At 43.4% G+C, this 27,996-nt stretch overlaps 3 protein-coding genes across 3 annotated transcripts; 2 read left to right on the forward strand and 1 right to left on the reverse strand.

Moving 5' to 3' along the window:
• Window positions 1–657: 657 nt before the first annotated feature.
• hspa9 (heat shock protein 9) lies at window positions 658–10,784 on the reverse strand. The gene is made up of 16 exons (XM_012878604.3): window positions 10,704–10,784; window positions 10,014–10,072; window positions 9,801–9,888; window positions 8,268–8,449; window positions 8,055–8,179; window positions 7,903–7,976; window positions 6,851–6,957; window positions 6,579–6,741; window positions 6,420–6,512; window positions 6,114–6,323; window positions 5,345–5,572; window positions 5,016–5,238; window positions 3,940–4,034; window positions 3,749–3,841; window positions 1,770–1,910; window positions 658–1,638 (listed from the first exon to the last, which is right to left on the reverse strand). Exons 1-16 carry the CDS (start codon window positions 10,782–10,784, stop codon window positions 1,543–1,545), a joined length of 2,058 nt encoding a protein of 685 aa, XP_012734058.2. The 3' UTR covers window positions 658–1,542.
• A 5,375-nt stretch (window positions 10,785–16,159) lies between these two features.
• LOC105937337 (saxitoxin and tetrodotoxin-binding protein 1) lies at window positions 16,160–21,483 on the forward strand. Its single transcript, XM_012878589.3, has 7 exons — window positions 16,160–16,329; window positions 16,425–16,594; window positions 18,007–18,074; window positions 19,208–19,312; window positions 19,471–19,575; window positions 19,886–19,931; window positions 21,432–21,483. The coding sequence occupies exons 1-6, from the start codon at window positions 16,210–16,212 to the stop codon at window positions 19,900–19,902; spliced, it is 585 nt and encodes a 194-aa protein (XP_012734043.2). The 5' UTR covers window positions 16,160–16,209; the 3' UTR covers window positions 19,903–19,931; window positions 21,432–21,483.
• Window positions 21,484–24,496: 3,013 nt separating this feature from the next.
• rab33ba (RAB33B, member RAS oncogene family a) lies at window positions 24,497–27,479 on the forward strand. The gene is made up of 2 exons (XM_012878551.3): window positions 24,497–25,000; window positions 26,963–27,479. Exons 1-2 carry the CDS (start codon window positions 24,773–24,775, stop codon window positions 27,455–27,457), a joined length of 723 nt encoding a protein of 240 aa, XP_012734005.2. The 5' UTR covers window positions 24,497–24,772; the 3' UTR covers window positions 27,458–27,479.
• Window positions 27,480–27,996: the final 517 nt, after the last annotated feature.

The following is a 27,996-nucleotide window of genomic DNA, read 5'->3' on the forward strand; positions in this document are numbered from 1 at the left end:
TCTGTATATGATTGAACTTGACTTTGTAAAGTGCCTTGAGATGACATGTTTCATGATTCGGCGCTATATAATTAAAATTGAATTGAATTAATCCTGTTTACATGAAATAAGCCTGCTCTCGAGCAGGTTTAAGCTGGCGCACATGTTGCTATGACAAATCCAGGATGAGTTTGGAAGAACCGAACAATCCAAGACCATGCCAAATCGTCAATCAAATCCAGCTAACTGAGTTAGCGACGTGAGTTCTTCATATCACTTTTTACTTTTATCTAAAATTATGAAATTTTGCTTATTACACCTCTAAACTTTGGCATTCTATTGTGGGACAGATGGTAACACTGTTGTCCTGCAGTAACAAGCTCCCAGGTTCAAATCCCAGCCCAAAATCAAGACTATTGGGTTTATTGGGCTCTAAGCTGCTCTCAGGTGTGAATGTGTGGGGCTATTTATGCTGAGCGCCCCTGTGCCTCCTGCCCAACTACCACTGGAGAAAAGCACAGTACACTACGGTTAAGACACTAAAACATGTTACAACTATGGTCCAATTAGAAAAGCAGGGGGCATTTCTGACATGTGGAGCTAAATTGAAAAACAAACCCTTTTACGTGGTCCTAGCGTAGGTCAGACCTCTGGTAACATACTGAAGCAAACAGCCAGTCAGGTTTTCATCTTTTATTAGAAAAGACTGCAACAGTTATTGTGACCCTTCAGTTTCACAGCTAGAATACCCCAACACGTGAATCCCCAACCATGGAGTGAGGCAGCTACCAGCGATGGCCTCGGTTTACTCAGCATCACCACCCCTGGCTGGGATCTGACCCCCGAGACCACGCTTCAACATCTTCACTCCTGTCTCCAAGCTTTTTTATCCATATATAGGTGGATGGCTGACCAAGCTCTGCCCCTGGACCGTCTGACTCCAGGACCCAGTCACGGTGAAGCTGTTAATAGCACTACCTATACAGCCTTTATCTACAATCAATGACGGGGAGACAATCCTCCCACACACCATCAGATCTTTTTTAGTCCCATTATTCAAAAAGGCCGGCTGTCTGGAGTGACGACCAGCAGGAGGGAACAAGGTCTTCATTTAAGCTGAAGATGCTCTAAGAGCTTGAAAATTGAATAATGAAATGAAGATTGTATTCCAGCAGCTCAGAAGGTTGTGATGAGGACAGGTGGAGCAGCACCTGAGTTCAGCACATGATTCCTTTAATCATCAGCCCTGGGGAGCTCTACACGTTTCTCCTGTGAACAGAAGAGGCTGAAGTGATCGATCGACACGGGGCGAGAAATAAGCCCATGTGCCTCAGAACAAGGAAGGAAAATAATCACAAGTCAATTAAGAGCTTTGTAAAAATAATAGAACATTGACTGTTAAATTACAAACATAGGATGTTGCTGGACATGGGAGCATATATTGACATGAATCTATTTTACTGCAAAAACACAGTAGAATATTATTTCACATGGAGGAATAACTCAGGAGTGCCACCTGAGCACCAAGTCCTTTGCTGTCATAGTGACGGCCTGACCGCAGCTTTACTGCTGGCCCTCTTTCTTCTCCCCCTCTGATCCTCCGCTGCTGCTGCTGCTGCTGCTGCTGCCGCCGCCGCTGCTGTCCCGCTCTGCTGCCATCTGCACACACAGCAACATGGAGTCAGTGCTCCGCACATCGCCACCGCTTGGAGACAGAAGCTGTCCACCATGAAGGCCGTGACCCAGCTGGGACCGGTGAGAAAACGCTTCACTTTGAACATGCTTCCTACCTTCTTGTAGGCCATTTCAAAGAGTTTCAGAGACGCCTGCTGCAGGTTGTTAGCCGCCTGTTTGATGTTCTCTCCCGTCTCCGAGTCCTTATTGGCCAGGAGGTCCCGAACCTTCGTGATCTCCTCCTTCAGCTTGGTGCACTGAGAACAAACAGAAGACATCAGTGAAGACAACAGGCCCAACGTCTTACATTATGTCCATGCAGCTTTTTTAGGAGACGTGAGTATTACAGTTAACTTAGCCTTAACGATCATTTAGCAACCTGAAAACAAAGAGGTTAGCCTCCTGCTGGGTGGGTCTAAGAGCAGCTAGTCTGCCAACATGGAGGTCCAGGTCCTGCTGCAGTCACATCAACACAGAGAGGAACAGAGAGGAATGCTGGACATCCTCTGGGCGTATTGGATTTCTTAAACTAAACGGATCAGGAGTGATATGTGGACTAGATGTGAAGAGGCTTTAGCTGGTTAAATAAAGGTCAGTATGAGCCCAATTACAGAGCAACGTAAGCAGATTCACATCACAACCCTTGTACCATAGAGACAGATTAAGATCACAGCCAGAATCTGTTTATTGGCATCACACATCCCTTTCATTTATTCATGTCCAATCATCAAGTGGCTGATAAATGTTTAATAGGCGCAGTAGAGCAATGAACTGTCCTCATGCCTGACACAGATGTTGAGCAACTGGATGCTTTAACTCTCCATCACTAGTAGATAGTCGGGTGGTCATAATAATTGAGACCTCCATATAATCACTACTAAAAAGATATAGATTTACATTTTGATCCACCAACATCTGCCTGAGTTGCCACTTGTTCCAGCAGCAGAACGCAGACACTCCCATCTCCTCCCTGCAGACTCCAGAGCCACATAAAGAGCTGCTGGAAGGTTTACTGTCTGCTAACATGGGGAGAAGAGCCAGAACAAAACATGCAACCCTCTGTAGACTAGATGAACACAGACGCTGCTCAGAGGAAGTCTCCAGGCAGATGCTGAACAGCTACATGCTAAGCTAGCGGTACGCCATGGATGCTGAGAGCAGCATAGAACGGTCAGTACAGCCACGCTGAACAAGTAGACCTGCTGGACAACATGAGCTAACGCTAGCTGCTGTTAGCATGACAGACAGCCCAGTGACCACGTCCTGCTGCTCTCAGCTCCACCTTCCAGCTGCGCACAGGGTTGCCACATCTGACAGTTTCAACCCCAACACCAGGTAAGAGCTGTCACACTTAAAGAAAGATGAGTTAAAGAAAGGTTTTGTTTTTTTAACTCATGTTAAAAGCGTAGAACTACCAAGCTAAGAACACACATCTGCTGTATAGAAAAATGTTGCACATTCAGGCTCCAGTCCACGCAAAACATTCAATCAGGCAATAATTTAACCTGCAGATTACTTTCCCCAATCATGTTGTCATAGCAACTGCAAAAACCAGTAGTCTATCTGAGTTGTAAATCTAACTTAATGTAAAGATTGGTTCTCAGCACAGCTGGATCTAACAGCTCTCTCACACGGCCATGAAACTCTTAACTCCTCTTGGGGCGTCATCATGGACCGATAGTTCCATAATCACCGGATCAACCCATGACTACCAATCACTGATGGCACCAGGTTCGACAGACGAGATAAAATCAGTGCAAATAAACAGCATTTTAACAGAGGGGGAATTTTTCTTTTCTGGCACACGATCACACTTTTTTGACAGAATTCTCAGATGATTCCTATAAATTCCTATAAAGCCACCAGATGTTGGGAAAGCAGGCTAAATCTGACCAATCCGCTCAAAGCTATTTTTTCCAGCCCAACATGTTCAAAGGAAGCCCAGATTGGGCCGGTCCACTGCTGCTCGGTGCTGCAGCATGCCTCCACACACCGTGTCCCTCACTGGACCAGAACTGGGTTACTGCTCAGCGTCTGAACGTTTCTGGATCAAACTATAACGTTGGGCTTTCTGCAGGAAGTGTTGCTGCTGTACCTCATCAGCAGGAAGCTGATCTTTGAACTCCTCCATCTTGGACTCTGTGTCGTGGACCACGCCCTCCGCCATGTTGACCGCCTCCACGCGTTCCTGTAGCAACAACGGCGTTAGCAATGTGCCCAACACTACGGTTAACACGGCCAGCTCTAGAATCCAACCTTTACTTCAGGGCCTCACACTGGGCTCACCTTTCTCCTCCTGTCCTCCTCTGCGTACCGCTCAGCATTCTTGATCATGTTCTCGATGTCATCCTTACTGAGACCCCCTGATGACTGGATCACAACTGGAGGAAGAAGTCAGATGGATGTTACCACACAGCCAAAGCAGCACTAAGGCATTTCCTACATCTTCTAGAGGAGGAAAGCATCCAGAGTTCAGCTGTGATGTTCTTATCCAGCCAAAACTCTGCGGTTTAAAGGTCCTAGTCACGTACTACGACTTTAGGAATTTAGCTTGTTCAACATTCCCAACGACTTGTCCCTGTTAAACAGAAGTCCTCATGGGACTGGTGTTCAGGGGGATTTGTGTGTTGGCAGAACTTCAGGCCAAACCACTGATCTACAAAAGCCACGGTCCTCAGGTGGATCATATCTTCCACCTGAGCTGCAGAGCACTGCAGCTCCTCTGGCCGCTCAGCTGTTTCTCTGCTTATTGTAGTTGGACAAAACTACTTTAGATCAGAATGGATTTAGTTTATTTCTTAAGAATAGAGATTGAGTGCTGTGATTTTATGCTTTCTGTAAATGTGTAAATGTATGCATAGAAACAATTAAGCTGTGATTATTAGTGAAGCACTCAACTTATTATAATGTTAATGTAATGTTAACATTTCCTTCTAATGCTTTTCTGTTCCTGTACAGCACTTTGAGCCGTCTTGCTGCTGAAAAGTGCTACAGAAATAAACTGCCTTGCCCAACGGCAGTTTTCTAACCCGACTCTGCTTTAAAAAGGTCTCCAGAACCTTATCTGGGTTCCCTGGTCTTCCTGATGTTGGTTGTTCTAACAAACGTCTGCAGCCAGAAACAGAGCAGCTGCATGCGCACCCCTTCACTAACAGCAACCTTCTGCAGCTAAATGGACTGATTACGGATATTAGAGTGAAGAGGACTGAATCCAAACTAGTTCTGTTTCATTAACCAGAGGATGACGTTGCCGTGGTTCCACATCACAGCTGAGGCCTGCTGTGTGATGAGCTCCCATCACATGCAGAGCGGTTTGTGGCCATCAGGACTCTGTAGCAGAGCTGGAGGAGGCCGTTACTCACTCTGCTGCTCGCGGCCCGTTCCCTTGTCCTTGGCAGACACGTGAACGATGCCGTTGGCGTCGATGTCAAAGGTGACTTCAATCTGAGGGACTCCGCGGGGGGCCGGGGGGATTCCCACCAGCGTGAACTGGCCCAACACCTTGTTGTCCGCCGCCATCTCTCGCTCACCCTGACACACTTTAATCTCCACCTGAGTCTGGCCATCAGCTGCTGTGGAGAACACCTGCAGAGGACAGAGAGATTGCTGCGCTGGGTTCTGGGGGAACTTGTGCTGGACCTGCAGCTGGACCTGCAGCTGGACCTGCAGCTGGACCTGCAGCTGGACCTACCTGACTCTTCTTGGTGGGGATGGTGGTGTTCCTGTTGATGAGCTTGGTGAAGACGCCTCCCAGAGTCTCAATGCCCAGAGAAAGCGGAGTCACGTCCAGGAGGAGCACATCGGTGACATCACCAGCAAGCACGCCGCCCTGGATGGCTGCTCCTATGGCAACGGCCTCGTCGGGGTTGACAGACTTGCTTGGTGCTCGGCCGAACAGGTCCTGGACCGTCTGCTGGACCTGCAGATGCAGGGAGGTAAAGGGCTTCCTGTCAGCGTCACGCAATAAAACCACAGCCAAGGCTGACCTTTGACCTCATTTTGCTTTAGGCCTAGTGATGCCGTCCTCAGAAACTTTGGATGCCGAGTTAGAAATGACTACAGCTGCAGAGAATATAGTAATGCCCCTTTGGACCAGCAGTTTAGTCCACTCAGCAACTCTAGTACCCCTCATCTGACCAGGAACTTATCAAAGTCACCCTGATGTTCAGACAGAACAGAGGAACCAGTGGAGGCAGAGAACAGCTGATAAACGGGTCGGTCCGTTCAGGAGCTGGCCTGTTTACTCAGGTTACAGTGAAATGACCTGAGAATTACTGCTATGAACATGAATGCCGCTGAAGGCGCGGCGCTACGCTGCTCCCGGTCACTGAATGAGGCTAAATCTAAACGAATGAATGATCTGGTGACCATTAAGGCCTATAATGCACACGGTCTGATCCAACGGGGCACGTAATGGTTAGGTGGGTGGACCCAGGCCCCCTCTCTATGACAGAGGTTACCTTGGGCATGCGGCTCATGCCTCCCACCAGCAGCACCTCTCCGATGTCTCCCTTGGACACCTCAGCGTCCTGCATGGCCTTCTGGCAGGGAGTCACGGTGCGACGGATCAGGTCGGCCACGATGCTCTCGAACTGAGCTCGGGTCAGCTTCATGTTGAGATGTTTGGGTCCGGAGGCATCCATGGTCAGGTAGGGAAGGTTGATGTCCGTCTGGAACAGATGGCGGCAGAATCAGGACCACACTCTAAAAAGTGATGCAGCAGAGTGAGCCGGACCCGGGTCCGTTGGTACTAGCTGTGGGAATACCTGCAGTGAAGAGGAGAGCTCACACTTGGCCTTCTCTGCAGCCTCCCTGACGCGCTGCAGCGCCATGTTGTCCTTCATCAGGTCCACTCCAGACTGCAGACACAGAGCGGGTCAGTACCAGTCTTCAGGAAGAGGAAAGCAGTCTTTCACAGTACGCACCTCTCTCTTGAACTCCTTCACAATGTGTTTGAGAAGGTGCTGGTCAAAGTCTTCTCCTCCCAGGAAGGTGTCACCGTTGGTGGATTTCACCTCAAAAACTCCCTTCTGGATCTCCAGGACTGAGATATCGAAGGTTCCACCACCCAGGTCATAAACAGCAATGCTGGAAGAAAAAGTGTTTTAGTTCAAACGCAAGTTTGGCCGGACCCTAGAGAAGCCTCTATCCTGGTGCGGTGGTTCTGATGGCGCCGGCTGGCTGGCCGTCCACTCACATCTTGTCCTGGGTCTTGTCCAGGCCGTAGGCCAGAGCAGCGGCGGTGGGCTCATTGATCACACGCAGCACGTTCAGACCAGCGATCTGACCGGCATCTTTGGTGGCCTGAAACACACAGAAGGCTCAGTTAACTAGGACAGCAGCCAGAGGCGTCTTCAGACCGGACCGGCCCGGCATCAGGTCCCCCTGCAGGAGCAACAAGACTGGAGTTTAAACAGTGATCAGAGAGCGGCTTCTCCCCTCTAGTGATAGTTCTCCTCCCAGGAAACAGGAACCCTGATAGCAGACCAGCACCTTTCACTGTTCATCTATTAAAGATTTGATCATTTGGCTGCATGACGCTTCATTATCTGGGCTCCTTTGTGGGCCGAGCCCAAGCAGAGAGACATTATGAGTGTCTAAGTAGGCAGGTGTTCATCACGAGTCATATCATTCACTAAATACGGCACATCTTCCTGGTAGCTGCAGCCCTAGCCTAGTCTGAGAAGCAACAACACTAAAATGTTCAGGCCTTCTGTCAGTAAAGCCGACTACAAAGCAGGAGAAGGTTACCTCTTACAAGCTGATAGAGAAAAAGATGACGTGATTGCCTAAAATCTGCAGATTACAGCAAGAACTAAACTTTCCTACATCATCTGACTACAAAAGAGAAAAACTGTCCTGCTGGTTTCTGTTCTGACTAACCGGTCCTGAACCAGCTAATGTTGTTCAGCATCAGCCTAGGACCCAGTTACCAGGTGAGCCCCGCCCAGGCTGGCGCTCTGATTCAGGGAGCTGAACCAGCAGCTTCTGTGCTGCTCAGAACCTGAGCGTCATCAAATCAGCTGAAACCCAAACAGCACAGATGTGTTCTTGTTCTTCCAGCTGAGAGAACATCTTCTGCTCCTTTTACTAATAAAGTGAGGACTTTTCTGGTCCTGACTTATTCTGGGCCAGGGCTCAAGAAAACGTTTCAAAAAAAGCTTCAAAAAAACGTTTAGGACTAAGGTGTCATTTGGGGTTAGGGTGGGTTTATAGTGATAGAGGTGTGTGTGTGTGTGTGTGTGGTACCTGTCTCTGAGAGTCATTGAAGTAAGCTGGAACAGTGATGACGGCGTTCTTCACTTTGTTGCCCAGGTAGTTCTCTACAACACAATCACAGTCAGCGCTCTAACCTCGGCCCCCCCACAGAACCGTTAACTGGACTTTCTCTGCCAACATACCGGCGGTCTCCTTCATCTTCATCAGGACAAAGGCTCCAACCTGGCTGGGGGAGTACATCTTCCCATGAGCCTCGACCCAAGCGTCGCCATTGGAGGCCCGGACAATCTTGTAGGGGACATTTTTTCTAACCATGGGACAAAAACTCCAGATTAAAACCCGTTTGTTTCACTGAGTTCAGTCGTCTTACAGGGCCAGACCTCAGCAGCACTCACATGTCTTTCTGGACCTCGGCGTCATCAAAGCGCCGTCCTATCAGCCTCTTGGTGGCATACAGCGTGTTTTTAGGGTTGGTCACAGCCTGGCGCTTAGCAGGCATGCCCACCAGCCGCTCCCCCTCCGCTGTGAAGGCAACGACTGAAGGCGTGGTCCTGGCTCCCTCAGCATTCTCCAGGACCTGGAGGAGGAGGAGAACCTCTGCAGGTTAGTTCAGGAGCCGTCAGGCTGCAGGCAGCATCCTCATAAAGGCTGACTGCTCTGCAGGGCTTTTTAGTTCCTGTGCTCTCTGGGTTGAATTGTTTCCATCTCAGTAAACCCTGCAAACGTGTCCAAATCCAAAAGCTTTCCAACTGAAATGCCGGTGATCTTAAGCTAGGTTTATACTCGCCACATTGAACAGAGACGCAGTCAGGCTGTCCCTGTGAGCTGCCACAGCGAGGTCGTGCAGCTCTAAATTTTTAGAACTTGCCGCAGACCGTTTGTGGCAGCCTCATTGAAAATGGGGCCATTTAAAGTAGCCCTCACTGAACAGCCCAGACGTTTCAGGCAGCACAAAGGAATAATGATGGATAACAACTTACCGGATTTTTCGGACTATAAGTCACACTTTTTCCCTTAGTTTGCGCGATCCTGTGACTTATAGTCAGGTATGACTGATATATCCATTTTAAATGTTAAATCATACTGAACAACATGAAGCAGGTAGTAAACATTACCGTTTAATAGCCGCAGGAGGGGCGCTCTAGGCTTGTGGAAACTATATGCTGCTCCTGTACCACTTAAAATTGTATTAAAACATTAAATTATGCGCAGTTATGTTCACGGTCTAATTTCGACGTAATCAGACCGACATGCTCTGACAAGAACTTTCCGAGTTGGTGGTCTGTTGTGCTAATTTAGCCCATTCATCCATCCAGATGTTTCATGTTATTCAGCCCATTGTGGAGCAGCTGTGTAATTGAATAAGCTGCCTTACCAGGTTAAATGCCAGGTTTTAGTCTTGGATAGTGTGAAATAAATTTCCAAATAAATGCGATATATATGTTTTTTCCTCTTTATGACACATTTTTTGACTGATGCGACTTATATTCCTGAGGGATTTATAGTCTGAAAAATACGGTAGATAATTAGACTCAGAACAAAGTCTGGAGCTACAAATACTTTTCAACAATGGATTTTCTTTGCAGCCCGACAGGCTGTTCAGCAACATACCAAAGTTTCCATCAACATAAATCACCTTGTGACCTTTCACAGAATATATATTTAAGATGACATGTTCTTATTGGGAACCAAAAAAAATGTTTTACAATAATCATCATAAACAAGTTCTTTACAATAAAAAAAAAAATAAAAAAAAAAATAAAAAAAAAAATAAATAAATTAGGTCTATTCCAAACAATAACTACATTTCCCTACTCCAGTGTGTATAAAAGAAAAACAAGCTTAAATCAAAGAACATCCACACAAAGCTTCTATGCTGTTTAAAGCCAGTCTGTCTAGAACCCTGACAGATGCCAGCTAATCCTCACCTTGGCCTGTTTCCCCTCCATGACAGCAACGCAGGAGTTGGTGGTTCCCAGGTCAATGCCGATCACCGCCCCCTTGACGGCTTCAGACCTGCAGCAGATCCACATTTCACACCAGCAGTTTATATTACACAGCACCGCTATTAAACCACCAAGCTCTAAAACGTGCCTACATGGCAGACAGCAGGATGTGGGGGTTTTAGGGTTTCTACTCACGCATAGTCTCTCCTGGACAGGACCCTGAGAGCATCTGGCTGGATGGCGCTCCAACATGCCTGAGGAAGGAAGGCACACGTTACAGGATGAGGAACAAAGCCGAACGTCAGGCTGAAATCACAGCGAGGACAGCCTGCTAATGCACGGCTAAGTGAGGTTTGTGGGATCCCGGCCCGGTTCTAGCAGTGAAGCGGCACCAAAGGGGAGCGGTGGGAGGGACTCGATGAAGGTCACCGATAAGTTTACTGAACCGTTACAAAATCGGTCATAAAATTTTGTATTTTCAGCAGATCAAAGACAAAAGAGCCACAGCTCTTTGCTCAGTTTAGAATGTGTGGTTTGTAACACTTAGCAGACCGGGTTTGGAGCAATAACCCCGCTATGAGGTTGACGCATGTCTGTTTTCCAGCATCCTGCGAAGAGGATAACCGACTTCAGGACCGGAAGAGCGGACTAGCAGCCAGCATGGAGGTGATCAATAACTATCCCCTAAACACTAAACGTCTCGGTCCACTTCGGTCCATATCAGAGGCTATTCTCGGGAGTTACCGTCAGATGGTCCCCAGCTAGCGCTTTTAGCATGCTATGCTAAGATAAGCTAAGCTAAGCAATGCTAGCTGTCAGGTTTTCCAACCAGCCTCAGCGCAGAGCGGAGGGAAATGTGCGGGGAAAAACGTCTTGGCCTCTTACCTTCTTAACCAAAGAGGACGCGTTTCGACAGCAGTTCTTCGTTGGCAGAGACCTTGAAACGCTTCTCGCGACGCTCAACATCTTGACAAGCTAACTGAAGCGCTTTCTGAACGAACGAGCAGAAAAGCAGCGCGGTGGGCTGGGAGTCCCGGTGCGAGCGGAGAACCGCGGCGGTGTGCGGATGAAGCTGCGGAAGAGTCCTCTGGGTCGGGGAGACGCTCGCGCTCAGGCCCGCTCTGACCGCTCGTGTCTGGACCGCAGCAGCGTAGAAAGTGCGGAGCTCCTTCTGGAATGATCTAACACATGTTGCACCAGACACCGCCGGAGGACCCCGCACTGGGCTGCCCAGGTAGTGCCTGAAAAATGTACCAAATTACATGAAAATTTAGGGATGTTTTTGAGCACTGTGCATATATTTACTTGACAGTATAAACTAAATAAAAATAGCCAGATTTCATGGGTGATCGATACTTTGTTGTTTTCGTCCTATAATATATTTTGTGAGTGTGGCCCGAATGGGGCAGACACAGGCAGTGGGCATGTGAAGGTCATGATGTAACAACTACGCGAACGTTTCACGTGTGTTACATCAGTGATGCTGAATGAATGTAAATGTCTCATAATAATCATAAACATTTTAAAGAATAACCCAGTGTTATCTAGCTTCTTCACACGACAATACCCAGTATAGAACAGCACTAGTGTTTTTTTGCTTTGTTTTTTTATCTAGGGGGTTGTTTAATTTTAGCACAAATAACGTTTACGAAACGTTTTATAGGTATTTTATCATTAAAAGGCTGTCTTATTGCTCAGCCACCAGATTTTCGGGCATTTTACCAAATCAGTTAACCGCAAGGTCAGACACAACCAGGAGATCCCCGATTTTTGAGGTGTTAGACGGAAAGTACATCCATCGTTCTGCTTAATTTTAATCTTAATCCCACTCAGTTTAACTATAACGTTTTATATAACTTGCAACTCACTCTACTTGTTCTCTTTGGACAGGCAAAAAAAACAATAATATTTAACAGGAAATTTATTATCAATATAAAGGATTAGTAGCCTACAGGAAAAACTGGTTTTATTTGTTTACTGTTGTATTTTATCATTTTTTTTCTTTCTTTCTTTTTTTTCTTTATGACATGTACAATGCCTCGGTTTATGTTTTGGTAATTTCATGTTTAAAGTGGCAAAAGCTAAAACAGTTTATCAACTTGTAGTTCATCTACATAACAGCAGATGTCAGTAAAAGGTCGTAATCCTACATTTAAGATTTACAAATTTTAATCCCCCTCCGCATGTTAGAAGTCGATGTTAAATGTTCTTTTTTATGTTAAAACGTCTGGTTACCCCTTTCTTGTCTGGGAGGATGATCAATGACCAATTTAAATATGTAAAATGTGCAAAACTGCAAGGAATAGCTTCTTAAAGTAAACCCAAAGCGTGCCTTTTTTGATGTTATGTTTTCACAAATGTCACGATTTGCCCAGATAATGTTTGATCTTTTTCAGGTTTTTTCATTTCTGCCCCCTTTTTCTCTATTTTTAAAATGTGGAACAGTTTGTGTCCATTTTTGTGATTTACCTTGTATGCAGAGATGAAGGGTTTGGACAGAGACAGGGAAAAATCAAATATTATTTGGACAAATTGTGACATTAAAAACATACTCATATCATCCTGGTAAAAGGGAAAATGAAGCGTACAAGTGAAGTTCAAGTGTAATCTGGACCAAAAAGGCCCTGAGGTTCCACTGGTGAGGAGCAGCAGAGCTGGTTGGTAGAACATCTGAGGCAGGACTCGGGTGACCCAGAGTGTGTGAAGGGTTAGGGCACCAGCAACTGGTCCACTAAATGTTAAGCTCAGGTCTGCTGGTGATTCCTAGAGTCTCTAAAAGTAGAATGGGAGGCAGATCCTTTAGCTATCAGGCTCCTCTCCTGTGGAACCAACTCCCAGTTTTGGTCCGTGAGGCAGACACCCTGTCTACTTTTAAAACTAGGCTTAAAACTTTTCTTTTTGACAAAAATTATAACTAGTGACTCATGTTACTCTCAGCTACCTTTATAGTTTTACTGCTATAGGCTTAGGTTACTGGAGTATATCAGGATCTAATTTTCTCACTATATTGAGTTCTACTGTTCTTCAATTATGCATTATGTGTTGTCATTTCTGCTTTAACTTTCTGTTCTCTCTCTTTTCTCTTCATAGTAGGTACACCTGGTCTGGCGTTCTGTTAACTGTGACATCATCCAGAGAAGACGGCTCACCCGCTACTACCATCTAATTACAGATTACTAGATCAATGTGTGCTTCTGTGCTTTTTTGTTTCTCTTGTTGTGTCTCTGTTCTGTCTTCTGTAACCCCAGTCGGTCGAGGCAGATGACCGTTCATACTGAGCCCGGTTCTGCCGGAGGTTTTTTTTCCCGTTAATGGGTGGTTTTTCTTCCCACTGTCGCTTCATGCTTGCTCAGTATGAGGGATTGCAGCAAAGCCATGTACAATGCAGATGACTCTTCCTGTGGCTCTACGGTTCCCCAGGAGTGAATGCTGCTTGTCGGGACTTTGATGCAATCAACTGGTTTCCTTATATAGGACATTTTTGACCAATCTGTATAATCTGACCCAATCTGTATAATATGATTGAACTTGACTTTGTAAAGTGCCTTGAGATGACATGTTTCATGATTTGGCGCTATATAAATAAAATTGAATTGAATTGAATTGAATTGAATGGTCGATCAGTGTGGCCTTGTAAAAGTTTCTTCTGATTTGTAAATTGGATTTCGTAAATCTCATGATGTACCACCGATAGAAAGGCTGTAGTCCTTTCTATTGGTGGTAATTGAAGACACTGGCTGTAGGTATCTTGTTAGATTAACTCTTGCAGTCCAAATTGTGTAAAACTAGCAGGAGTGTTATTCCAAACATGTGTTTATATAGCAATTATAATACAACATCTAAAACTATAACATTAGTTTTATCAGTTTAAAAAAGGGCTGGTAAATTGCCAAGGAATTCAGGCCAGGCATTGCAGTTCCACCTATATAGACCACAACCAAATTATTTGAATGGGGAAAGGAAGAGCTAAAAACCATGATAAGACCACTTAAGTCAAAGTACTGGAGTATGTGCTTTCAAAAAAACGTATGTATTCAATATAGTTTTTTTAACAATGCTTTGAAATTGAGTGTAGTTTAGAATAATGGGAAAAATGTTCTGCTCTATTGGACAGATCAGTAACCAACAATTGCATTGTTATACAAAACTAATGCAATTGTTGGTTTTTTGTTATTATTATTATTATTATTGAGAAAAGGATACAGAAAAGTATGGCTTTCTTAAATTGTTGGTTCATACTAACAAGCAAACAAGGTGGTGATAGTATGACGGTCAGGACCTGGTCAGCTTGCCTTAGTTGCATTCTGACCCTTTCCAGAAGGACAACAAGGAGAACATTAGGCCATCAAACCTGCAAGTCATCATGAAGCAAGAAGGTGTTTGAATAGCCTAGTCAAAGGTATCATTTTTTAATTTAGTGAACTTGACAGAACAGACAACCCAATTTTCCAGCCAGACACAGTGTTGCATTTATAAGATGTATTAAAGAAAACAAACCTTTGACTTGCTGCAGACAGGAACTACTGTGCTAGAGAACGCTTCTCTACAAAAGACCATTAGTCTCCACACAGACGCCCACCAGTCACCATTCCATGGTGCCCCCAGTCATGGACAACAGCCTGAGATCCCAAGAGATGCTTAGGCTGGACCCCTATGCACTCCTTGCTAGCCATACTTAGCTCTAACTCAGTCACCCATAAGCGGCTGAGCATTCTAACTGTTTATGTGGAGTTAGGGAGATGTTTTCAGCTGGACCTAAATGAACAGCCAGTGGACAGGAGGAGGGGTAGGCAGGGAAGAGCAAGGTGTGGGGTAACCTGAGGAAATTATATTTAACTTCAAACTGATCAACTTTAGGATGTTTCTCCCTCATGGTCTGAAAGTGGCAATCCACCAATTTCTAGGTGGCCTCAGGCTTTAAGGCACTCGTCCTCATCCATTAGTCTTGCTTCTTCTCTCCTGTTTTAAGAGTAAAGTATCGTTTTTTTGGTGGTATTCAGAACACACTTATAATGGAACCCAGCTTCTACTGTAAATGTTCCCAAATGCTAAAATGCAATAAGTATTTTGAAATTTGGGGTATGGATGTTTGAAATGGCAAATAGCCAGCTTGTACAGACGAACACCATTTTTGTTTTAACACTACATGATCTACATATGGAAAACAAAGAACACCTGACAGAAAGTGTCAGGGAAGGGGCGTGCTGGTGGAGCAGCGGGTAGCGTGACCCATGTACGGAGGCCTTAGTCCTCGACGCGGTCAACCTGGGTTCAACTCCTACCCATGGTCCTTTCCCGCATTTCTCACCCCCTTCCTGTCAGCCTACTGTGTTAAAAAGTGAGCCACTAGAGCTGTGAAAAATCTCCAAAAAAAGAAATAAGAAAGTGTCAGGGAAGATGGGAGGATCAGAGGAGATGCTGGATGAAAAAGTATCACCTAACCTATTGTTGAACGTGACTGCAGCAAAATGATCACATTGAGCAGACAACTGACCGAACACACAGGGCATCTCCAGAAGTATGATTGGACGACATAGAAAAAAAAAACATATCGATAAAATAGAAGTTCAAAACATATATTTTAAGTGCAGCCCTGACCATTTTATGCTGTTGCTTAGTGACCTATTTTAGATAAAGAACACACAAACACTGAATTCAAACTCAACCCTTTAGTCAACCAACTTTTTACCAAAACTGCAAGTATTTAAAAAATGAAAAAGAACGTGCGCTGTCTGAACTCTTTGAAGGGGGCGGAGCTTGGTTCTTGGGTCTGCGTTTGTGATTTGTTAGGAGGATGTAATGACTAGAATGCAAAAGGAAGGATAACTGTTCTATTGAACATTTTACTGACACTTTTTTGTATCATCAATATACATCTATTGATCAATATATATTGTTATTAAATTATCGTCCAGCCCTACTCAGAAGTTTCCTTTTCTCCTTCATTTGTTCGCCATTTCTAAGGTTTTTGAACGGCTTTCTAGAGATATTTTGAGACAACTGTTTTTAATTATGTCATTATGTTTAACTTCATAACAGTATCAGTTAAAGTTTATCACAATCGTCATAAAAAGGAGGAGTTAAATAGTTAGATGGAAGGACAAGGAAGTAAATATTTAAACCTATTTAGAGAAGCCTTAGAAGCTGTACGGCCCGGCTGTTCAAACACTGACTGAACATTGGTGACAAGGACCTAGATAAGTCACCTTTGTTCACGTAGCAGTCATGTTTCCCACTAAGGGTTGTGCAACAGGAATTTCCAGGATTGCTCAAACCTGGAGTGGACTTCACATCAAAAAACACAGCAAACAATGGGAATGCTGTGACCTGTCTATAAATGCCGGGAGTTTGAGTTGCTCTGGAGCAAAGCACTGACTCGCTGCTGTCCACCATGACTGTGAAACATTTGGCCGCTGTCCTCGTTTCTCTGCTGTCCTTCAGCGCCGCCGCACCGACAACAGATGAGTGCAGCCGCCTGAACCGGACCCTGTCGGCTGAAGACCTCGAACAGGTACAGATTACTGTCCACTGGGCTGCATGCTGTGCCCTTCTGCATTTACCGTGAACTAACAAAGAACCTAAAACACGGTTATTTGTCTTGAGCAGATCCTTGGCCGCTGGATCTTGATTGAGGGGACAGACAAAAACAACTTCTTTGGGCCTGTGTTGGACAGCATCGAAAGCATGTGGATGGTGCTGAATAGGACAGCAGACAGCCAGACCTTGAATTTAGATCAGGCAAACGGCGTGGCAGCACAACAGCAGCCTATACCAACGTAGGTGCCCGTTAGTTGGTGTCATCAGAAAGTGAGAGACCGCTCACTTCAGCTGCAGGGAGGGTCTACTGGAAAAAATAGCTTTAAGTTGAAAGCTGTGTGAGAAAAGATATTTATTGTACAGGTGCTTGGGACGTTTGACCATTTTATTGAGTTAATTGAAAAATCCAATGAAAGCTTACACTTCAGATGGTAACGCCACTGATACATTTACGCATCTGGGTAAAACGACGTTTATCATGAGTCTGTTTGCAAGAAAAATGATGATTCAATAATTCAACCTACTATCTAAGATAAATTTAAAGTGTTGTACTCCAAGTGGCAAAGGTTTATTGCTTTGAAAAAGAAAAAGAAAAAAACATACGGTGCACCCCAAGGGTTAATTCTTGGTCAACTTATTTTTTGTTTATCTATAAATGGTCGGTCATATTTGTGTCCTGCTGGTTACAGCATAAGTCTGGAGGGTAGTGAGGGTATTCCCACCATTTCAGCACAACTATCTTGGTGTTTGGAGTCCGCTGCAGCATAGTTTGAAACGTAATTTATCACATTAGATTGAAAAAGTATTTTGACTTGTTTTTTTCCTGTGGAACCTGATCTTTATTTAACAGTAATGATTTCAATCTAAAGATCAATGGGCAACTAAAATATCTGGATGTCATCTTGGTTGTTAATTGAAAATTTATGAACATGAAAGGATGTTGGGTAGAGGTGTAAAAGCACACTTGCATACATTAAGACCAATTAGAAATGGCCTACCTTTTTTACTCTGGTGACGTTCTTTACAAACTGACCTTTGGAAATATCACTAAATTGTTAAATCTTGAATTAAAAGGTAAGGATCCTTGCACGTTCCTCTTCAGTAACTCATAGTACATCAAATAGAAGTTTTAAGGGTGTGTTTATATAAAACTTCTGAGGGATTAAAATCTAAAAAAATATAAATATGCATCTTTAAATGGAGGAGGGGTTTTGTAGTTATGAATAGCTGCCATCATTTTAAATAAAATTTAAAGTAGGTTAATTTTTGTTATGTATTATTGAAACTTAAAAAGTGTTCTTTTTATTCTTTTTTGTGAGTTTTAAGCCTTCTACACTTTTATATATTTTTATGTAACCAAAACCTTAAAATGCTTTGGTTTTCCTTATTAACATAAATTGGCAACAAAAAAGGAAAGAAATAATCCTTCATGTCACAGGACTCAGGTCTCCTTTATTCCCTTTTATTGTTTCATATGTGTCCTAATTACATAATCATTAGGCTTGTTTGTCAGATTAGAAGAATATTTAGTACTTCTTCCTTTTCTGTTGGAAAAATCTTTCTTTGGAAAAAAAAAAAATCTTTGGCTGTTCTGTTCGCTGTTGTAAATTGTTAATGCTTATGCTAATCCTTAACTTATCTCTTATTTCAGGAAAGCACGGTGCCTCCGAGTCGCCATGAATGTTACCCTGGTCAGTGGCGAAGACCTGGAGTTTTACAGTAAGCCTTGACATTGCAGAATACTTTGTGACCTATGGTGACCTGCAAGAGTATTCATATTCCTTTATTTATTACAATATTTTATGATATAAGAACCAGAAACTTTAATGTATTTTATTGGGATGTTATTGGCAGATCAAGACAAGCAACACAGCTCAGGCTTAGTCAGAGAGGATGGAGAGCATCTCTAAACATTGTTTTGTTGGTCTTGCCACAGATTAATGTCTGGACTTTGGGCCTTTCTTGAATACGCTTTGTTCCATTTTACTTCTGGCTGTGTGTTTGGGGCTGTTGTTCTGCAAGACGCAAATCGCCACCCCAGTATCAAGGCTTCTTGTCTTCCAGGCTTGTCCTCTATACGCCTCCTTCCATGTTCTCATCGTCATCCTTGTCCCCCATGATGATAAAATTATCTTGTCATGGCTTTTCATGGCTTTCTTTCAACAATTACTTGCTTCTTGCCATTTATCAGGTCCACCACTAATAGTTGTCCTGTCAACAGGTCTATCCACCTGAGCTGTGGATCTCTGCAACTTCTGGAAGCTTCTCTGATTAATACTCTTCTCCTCCGGTCCATTAGTTTAGTTGGCCGTCCATGTCTTGGTAGGTCTGCAGTGGGTCCATCCTCTCCATTTCCAATGATGGATTGACCAGAGCTCTGAGAGATTCAAAGCTTGGGATATTGTTTTAAACTGGATCAGAACTTTCTCCCTGACGCATCTGCAGGGTCCCTTGGTCCTCGTGATGCTAGCTTTTTCTCTAGCTTGTTCTCTGAGTAACTGTGTGACTTCTGAAAGGCTCCCTTTGATTTTATTAACAGCTTCTCAGTTGAGGGAGCTAAAACTAAATAAATGCTTCATTTTCCCAGTTTTTTATTAATAAAATCACAAGTTATTTATTTCAATTCAACAGTTATGAGTGCTTGGTGTTGCTCTTTCACACAAAATACACATAAAATATTGGGAAATTTGTGGTTTTAAAGGGAAAATGTGAAAACGTTCAAGGTGTATGAATACTTTTTGATGGTACTGTAAATAACTATCATGAGCCTTGCTACATGAGAAAACTGCCTAAAATGTTAGTTTGTGTGCCATTTAGAGAAGGTCATACAACTGTGTGTTTTTGCTGCGCAGTCCCAGTTGCTGCAACCTACCACAGGTTCCTGCACTCCTGCTCTGACTGTCTGCTCATGCACAGCTACAACAAAGAAAACAACTACCAGATGTTCTACTTGTTTGGTACGTATGACCCAAAGTGGACTGGGTCTTCACCTGCAGGAGGCAGCTGCCGTCCAATCGCTGTACATTTTATTCCCTACACTTGTGTGGTTTACATCATGATGGTGGAGAGTTGGAATGTTTTTTTGTCTTTCTTCTGCTACCGCTGGTGTCTGCAGCCAGGAATCCAGCTGTGGCAGCCTCGGATTTGGACACCTTCAGGAAACAAGCTGAATGCCTCCAGTTTTCACTGCCGCCGAAGTTTCAGTACGACACCAGCAAAGGTTAGACACTGACATGTTGTGGTGATAAATAACATGACACTATCAGGTACACTCTGGGAAACAAAAAAAAAAAGAAAAAAGAAGAATGTAGCAAATTTTGGATTTTTTTTCCTTTTTTGTGAAGTGTAAATGTTTTGATGAAGAAACCCTAAGTGAAGACATAATGCAGTTTTCAAATGACAATTTTATCAAGGGAAAGAGAATCCAAATCAACTCGTAATGCTTGGAAAAGTATTTGCCTTCTTTGTAAAATCATGAATCGACCGTCACATTTACATGGTTTACAATTTCTGTGCTCTTATCTTCACAGAACTGTGTCCTGAGTAGAGGATGAAGCCACGAAGCAGCTACCAAAGGTTAGATTTTGTGTTAAGCTGTTGACCTTCATTTTGCTCAACTAATGTCTTATTAACCTGCCCTTTGACTGCTGTGGCATAATTATTATAATGGTATAATTAGTATTTTTATCAACCAGTTAAAGAAAATCCATCAACTTAATGTGAATTTGTTTCCTTCCCTATAAAACAGAAAATGTTCTATTACACATTTAGATATAGCAGAAAAACATCATTCAGACTATTGAAAGAAAAACTCCATACTGATTTAATCAAAGTGTAAATTAATTAATGATGAAATTAACATACATGTAGACATAGGTAATAATCTGAAACATAGCAATAAATCAAACTAAAACAAATATAAAGGATAACAATGAAGTATAAACTATCCACTTCTACTAACAAGGATTAATGGGTCAAAACACATACAGGATTGTGCAGCAATTTTATCATTAAATCATCATCATCAAGCAGTCCATATAACGTTCTCATTTCACAACTTTTTAAAAGTATGTAAAAAACAACAAAAAAACTTTTTTGTTGAATTGATGACTAACACGATCTTTATTATAAACTGATTTGAAAGTTATCCACAATTCTTTCTTTTCTTTATTTTTTTTTTACAAATTTAATGAATTAATTACTTAACTTTTATTAATCGATTAACAGCCCTAAACATCTAATAATGCAAAGCACATTCTTTTATTACCCATGTTTTTTGCTTTCAACTTGATTTAATACATATATTTGAATAAAGAATGAGCCATATCCACTACTGCTGCTCAACCAAAGCACAGCTTTACTTGATTAAAACATAGAAAATGATCAACCCAAAAAATTAGAAAACTAAAGGCCCGTCTTGTTTGTGAGGCATTTGAGCAAAAGCCTTTTTTATTTGGATTAATATGATTAGGAAATCCAATTAACCGTCAGAATACTTTGATAATTTTATTGAGATAGTATATGTGTTATCTATTTTAGGTAAAACCAAAAACTCCTTTTACATTTTAAGTTTAAAAAAAATCATGTCTCTGTGGCCCTGGAGTAGTTTCACCTTGACAGTTTATTCAACCCTGTACTTGGAAAAACAGGGTTAAATTTGTGCCTTCTGTGTAAAGGAGGCCGAATGTAAACATTTAGCCAAAATGTTTTCACTATTACATTTCTGTTATTTAGCGCACTTTCTTCACATTAGTATGTTTTTTTCATATTTAGTAGGAAATACTAACTATAAATTTTAATAAATATTATAGTTAGAGTTAGAGACGACAGTCTGACCACAGGAAAAATGAAAAGTGACAAAAATCACTTCTAGACGTACCCAAGGCTACTAAGGAACTCAAACTGAAACCACACAGAGACAGAAACGAAGGGTCGGGCTTTCTGCCCATTCCAAACTGTGATCAGCAATATTATAGATGTAATTGATTTCATTAAATTATTTTCTGGTTCTACAAAGAAGCATAAGTTTTGTGTTTATCTTTAGTCAAATTGATAACAGCAATTGTGTTTTCACAGGTCTGACTAAAAAGTGGATCAGACAGCTGCAGCTGATCCAGAACGCTGCTGCCCGTGTCCTCACTAAGACTAAGAAAGTAGAGCACATCACCCCAGTTCTAAAGTCCTTACACTGGCTCCCTGTATCTCAGAGAATAGACTTTAAAATCCTTCTGTTAGTCTATAAATCCCTAAATGACTTAGCACCTAAATACATCACAGACTTGTTATCAGTGTATCAACCCTCCAGACCACTAAGGTCTTCTGGCTCCAGTCTACTCTGCATACCTAGAACCAGAACCAAACATGGAGAAGCAGCATTTAGTTCCTATGCTCCATTTATCTGGAACAAACTTCCAGAAAACTGTAAAAATGCTGAAACCATGAATTCCTTTAAATCAAGGCTAAAATCCTATTTGTTCTAGTTAAACTGTTGTAGTTAACAGAAACTTTCTTGGAAGACGTTTGTAGTTCAGTTTATCTTGACCTGCAGCCAATATTCTACGGCAATATACTTTTCCTCTGTCTGTTTTTTTTTTATGTTCTGTTCATGTACAGCACTTTGAATTGTCTTGTAACTGAAATGTGCTACAAATAAACTTGCCTTGCTTAAAAATAATCAAACACCTGGCCTGGGTACTGTTCTGTCATTATAGCTCAAGAACAAGTAGCGTAATGAATTCTATACATTTTTTTTTTATTAAAATACTGGTTGTTTTTATATACACTAATAAATTAAATCTAGAAAGGCCCACTACAAAGGAAAATATCAAGAACTCCTCTTAAACTCAGCAGTTTCCAGTTATTATGGTAAATATGATAATCCACCAGAGTAGCAATGACAGAGAAACAGATAAATCAAGCAATGACAACCAGTGAGCCTATATATTGAGGGAAGAGTGGAGAATGACATTAAATCAAAGTGATAATTTTCAGTCAAGAGACACTTCAGAATCTGCTGTATCTGTGATGTTTGTGCACAAACATGCAGCCTGAAGGCTGCACCCTGGACATTTTCTGGCTCCTTCCCCAGCGCAGCCCTGATCAGGAACACCTGTCAGGCTGCTATCAACCTTGGACTCATTCCACCTGCTCACACCTCTATAAAAACTCACCTCAGTTTGTCCATAGTCACCGGTTCGTCTTCAGTCCTCTGAACAGCATGCATGTTCTGTTCCCCTGCAACCTCCGTCTGGTAAATGACTCTGGCTTTCATCATCCACTTCTTCCTGCTTCAATAAACTCTGGAAACCAGCTCTCTGTGTGTGTGTGTGTGTGTGTGTGTGTGTGTGTGTGTGTGTGTGTGTGTGTGTATACCCCCCTCCACCCGTCCAGGCAAGGAGGCTATTGGTCGTCTGGAAGCCGACCTTGAGGGGGGGGGGGGGGGGGGGGGGGGGGGGTAATATCATGATGCAGCCTGAAGGCTGCATTCTGAACAGTTCTGGCTCCTTCCCCAGTGCAGCCCTGATTAGGAACACCTGGCAGGCTGCAATCAACCTTGGACTCGTTCCTTCTGCTCACACCTCTATAATGACTGGAAAAGCGCTATATAAGTTCAGTCCATTTACCATTTATAAAAACTCACCTCAGTTTGTCCTTAGTCACCGGTTCGTCTCCAGTCCTCTGAACATCATGCCTGTCCTGTCCTGTCCTGTTCTTGTTCGTGTCCTGGTCCTGTCTCTGTCTGTTCCCATCTGCCACTTCCTGTACTCCTGCAACCTCAGTCTGCTAAATGACTCTGGCTTTCATCATCCACAACCTGCTGTCTCAAAAAACTTTCAGCTCTGTCTGCTTTGTTCTGGGTTCATCCAAGACAAATCATGACTTTATATATATATATATATATATATATATATATATATATATATATATATACACACACACAGATGTGCTGAAAATCATTTAGTGAATGAGAGACACTTCAGAATCTGCTGTATCTGTGATGTGAGCCGAGTTCATTTTGCTCTCAATAAAGACAGTTTATATATATATCTGCCGTGAGGCAGAGACCGTGTCTATTTTTAAGACTAATCTTAAAACTTTTTTTTTTTGACAAAGCGTATAGTTAGAGTAGCTTAGGTTACCCTGGGCTATGTCTGTGGTTATGCTGCTATAGGCTTAGGCTGCTGGACGACATCAGGGCCTATTTTCTCCATCTACTGAGTTCTACTGTTCTCCAGTTTTGTATTGCTTGTCGTCATTTCAGCTTTAAACTTTTTGTTCTCTGGCGTTCTGTTAACTGTGACATCATCCAGGGAAGACAGATCTCTATCTATTATGGGATAGATCTATATATATATATAGAGGTATAGATAATATATATAGGTGTATATAGTATATATCTCTCTATAGATAGATATATAGATCTCTATGTGTATATATATATATATAGGTTGTAGATATAGCTTAGATATATCTATATATAGTATCTATAGATCTATATTATATGGTGATAGATATAGAATATAGATATAGATATGATATATGAGATAGATCTATAGTATATCTCTAAGTATATAGATATGGAGTATAGATAGAGATATATATAGATCGTATAGATAGATATATATATATATATATGTATATATATATATATATATGGTATATATATAATATATATGTATATATATATATATGTATATATATATATATATATGTATATATATATATATGTATATATATATATATATATGTATATATATATATATATATATATATATATATATATATATATATATATATATATATATATATATATATATATATATATATATATATATATAATTACGTTTACAATTGGCCAGTAATGTCATTTCAAACGTTGCTCTTTATGATTTGATTTTATATACATTTTCCGGAAATGTCATTTCTACAATCAAAATAGCTGTTTTTAAAACCACAAAATCTCTGTCAAATACAATAAGATTATTGGTAGCCTTTACATACCTGAAAAGTGAAACGTGGGTAAAATTTCACCCGAACAAAACATACCTTTTTTGTCTTCTGGCAAAAAATATAAATAAATAAAGGCTAGCTTTTGTGTATGGAGCTTGGTTTTCCAACTGCACTGTGAACGTTTCACGAATGTTATCTCGCGAGAAGAGAATCCCCTCGCGAACACTACAGTACGTGGCTTTCACAGCTGAGCAGTAGAGCGGTGGGTGCTATGGTCCGGAGGTAGAGATGTTGTCTCCATTCTCAGCATCAGGTCACAGGTGAGCGGAGCCGGTGTTTCCAGGGTGTAGATGAGAACGGCTGCAGTCAGCGAGAAGGCTCCTTACCGTCACCCTCCTTCCTGTCCCCGGGGAGCGGCAGCCAGGGAGCCTCCGCGGCGGTGAGGTCACCCAGCCCCGCGGCTCGACATGGCAGAGAGCGGCTCCTCGGCTGAACTGTCCGGCTCCCTGACGGGCTCGGTTCTTCCGCCGCCCAGGACCCGGATCTTCAAGATCATCGTCATCGGAGACTCGGGCGTGGGGAAGACCTGCCTCACCTTCCGCTTCTGCGCGGGCAAGTTCCCCGAGAAGACCGAGGCCACGATCGGGGTGGACTTCAGGGAGAGGCTGGTGGAGATAGACGGAGAGAAAATCAAGGTGCGCTGCGGTCGTGACGGTGCAGGGCTCGGTTCTGCTGCTGCAGGCCGCAGAGAAGGAGAGATAAATAACATAGTAACACCTAGAGCCGAGGTTCTCCAGTCTCCTGGCCCGCTGCCGCTGGTTCTGTCAACATGCTGCTTTATGGGGATTCCTCCACCAATGTACAGAGGAGCTGCTACTAAAGCCTCATAATGAGAGGAGGGTAGTCTGATCAGGTGACGGAGTGAATGGTGGTGCTGCTAAAGCCAACAGAACCAGGCCCGTTCTGATCCAATGTGAGACTGGGTGCTGGCTGCTTGCTGCTTGTTTTGGATGTCCACGCTGATGTCATCAGATGTGGACATGCCCTGCTGCTGTGGTGCAGTTAAAGGGTCCTTCCTGCTACTCTTCTACACCTATGACCCCATAAGGCCCAGCTTGTTCTGGACACTTCAGTTCAGTTTGCTGGCATCTGTACCTGCACCGCTCTCAGGTCCATCTCAATAAGCCGGAGAAGTAGATTCTAACCCGGTTCTTATGTTGGGCACCATGGAGCCGGTGGGGTCTAAGCTTTAGCTCTGGGTTAAATACTGACTGGGCTTTATACACATGTAAGGTGTCCAGGCTCCAGCCCAGATCAGCACACATCCCCCGCCGTGACGGACGGGTGGCCTGGGATGACATTTAGGCTTTGCTGCCATGTTTTTATTCCACAAGGAACACTTTATGAATCAGTGTTTGGCCTTATTTCTCTTTGAGGTGTTCAAAACAAACTGGATCAATGTTACAACTGAGCTTAATGTTAATAAAACATCTATAGATTATTTAGATTATTATTTTTTTAAATAAGTTGTTTCACACACAAATCTGAAGCCGTCTGGCCCAAGATGTCACGCCCCAACCATGTCTTATTCCATTACGTTTAGCCCTTTTTGTATCACCGCTTGTTATCGTCTGTTTCTGTGTTTGACACCTTTTTACTCTATTCGTTAATAAACAAAGCAAGCTGCGGAGCCGAGTGAGTCAGCAACGTCCAGCGCAGTAGCAAAAAGAAAGAGGCTAGGTAACCCTACCCCTGTAGATGGGGTCAGTCTTGGACCGTGCCGAGCTGTCACTTTACTGTGAGGCATTGCAGGGCGGTCTACTGGCCAAGATGGCGTTAATTGTCGCCATCATTGTTTCACGGTCCTGCTGGCAGATTGGGCCCAGTGCAAAAGTCCTTTTCAGGCTCACTAACAAATATCAGGATGCACACTTGTCGTATATTGTTTTATTTGAATTATATCTATCTATCTATCTATCTATCTATCTATCTATATATATATATATATACATACATACATACATACATACATACATAGTGGTTTCTTTTTATGGTCTAAACACATGTCTAGGCCCCTTTTAATCCGCCATATTTCACGGGACTCAGGAGGCCAATCAGAGGTTTAGAAGCAAATGAAAATGGTGTGAACTTCAAGTTAAAAACAAAAATACCAATTTAACTATGAGTGAAATTTGAGTATATTTTTTTACGATTTAGCTCCACACTTAATAAAGATATGTAACTGCAAAGCGACAGAAACCTTCACACTGAACAGACACCGTGTGTTCTTGTACTTGCACCGAATGAGAACACGTTTTGCTCATTTTGCTAGTAAAGTGAGGCTCTGTTGTCAGTCGTCACTTTTATTCTGGGCTAGGGGAAGATTTATCACTATGGTAACAACTAGGGTTTAGATTAAGGAGAGATAGAAACATGTAATGGTCAGGGTTAGACAATAGAAAGACTTGAATATGAATGGAAGACAAAACACAGACCTCACTGTGTACTTTAAACCAGTGTGTGTGTGTGTGTGTGTGTGTGTGTGTGTGTGATCATCTATCAGCCAGCGTGATGTTGACGGTGTCATCGGTGCAGAGAACTGATATCTGGCTCACTTTGTTCACACACACTGTACTGACCCACTGTGTCCCTCACAGATCCAGCTGTGGGACACTGCCGGCCAGGAGCGCTTCAGGAAGTCCATGGTGCAGCACTACTACCGCAACGTGCACGCCGTCGTGTTCGTCTACGACATGACCAACGGCGCCAGCTTCCGCAGCCTCCCCGCCTGGATCGAGGAGTGCAAGCAGCACGCTCTGGGCTCGGAGGTGCCCAGGATCCTGGTGGGCAACAAGTGCGATCTGCAGGACTCCATCCAGGTGGGCACGGACGTAGCGCAGCAGTTTGCAGACGCTCACTCCATGCCGCTGTTTGAGACGTCGGCGAAGAGCCCAAACAGCCCGGGGGGCGCCAACTACCACAACAGCGACCACGTGGAGGCCATCTTCATGACTGTGGCGCACAAGCTGAAGTCCCAGAAGCCTCTGGTGCTGAGTCAGCCATCCGAGGGAGCGGGAGGGACGGTCACCCTGAGCGGGGGGAGGAATGATGGGAGCGATGGAGGCAGGGGGTGGAGCTGCAGCAGCTGCTGAGGGTCAGCAGCGGGGGGGGGGGGGGGGGGGGGGGACTCATGAGAGACAGGAGGTGTGAGGAGAGGATTAACGGGTCCTCTGCTTCTGGGGTCATTTCTGACTGGATGGGGTTGGAAAGGATCATAAACGTGTGCTGATAAATCAGACTTATAGAAAGGATGGTGAAAAAACAGAGCACTGATGAATCACCAATTGCTTTATGTGCGGAGCTTCACTCCACTGTTTCCTGGTCAACTGCACAAGTTGTCCAGAAATGATGTTTAACTGCCAAATATCTTGTTTGATCTATAAACACTACTGCAGATCCCACCCCTCAAAGCTCCAGTGCTTCAGCAGTGAATTCTAGTCCGCCGGGTTTTCGTTTTGGTCACTGGAGACCAAAAGTGAGTGTGACGAGCCATCGTGACCGGAAGCAGCAGAGGAAAAGCTGAGCAGGAGGTCCGTCCCTCCGTCCCTCCGTCCGTCCAGGCGCGTCTCATCTGGAGAGGGCTATGGATCGTCCGCATGGAGTGGTGCCTTCAGGGCTCAGCTCTTCTCTT

Source organism: Fundulus heteroclitus, chromosome 23 (assembly GCF_011125445.2).
Source record: "Fundulus heteroclitus isolate FHET01 chromosome 23, MU-UCD_Fhet_4.1, whole genome shotgun sequence".
In the NCBI taxonomy this organism is placed as follows: domain Eukaryota; kingdom Metazoa; phylum Chordata; class Actinopteri; order Cyprinodontiformes; family Fundulidae; genus Fundulus; species Fundulus heteroclitus.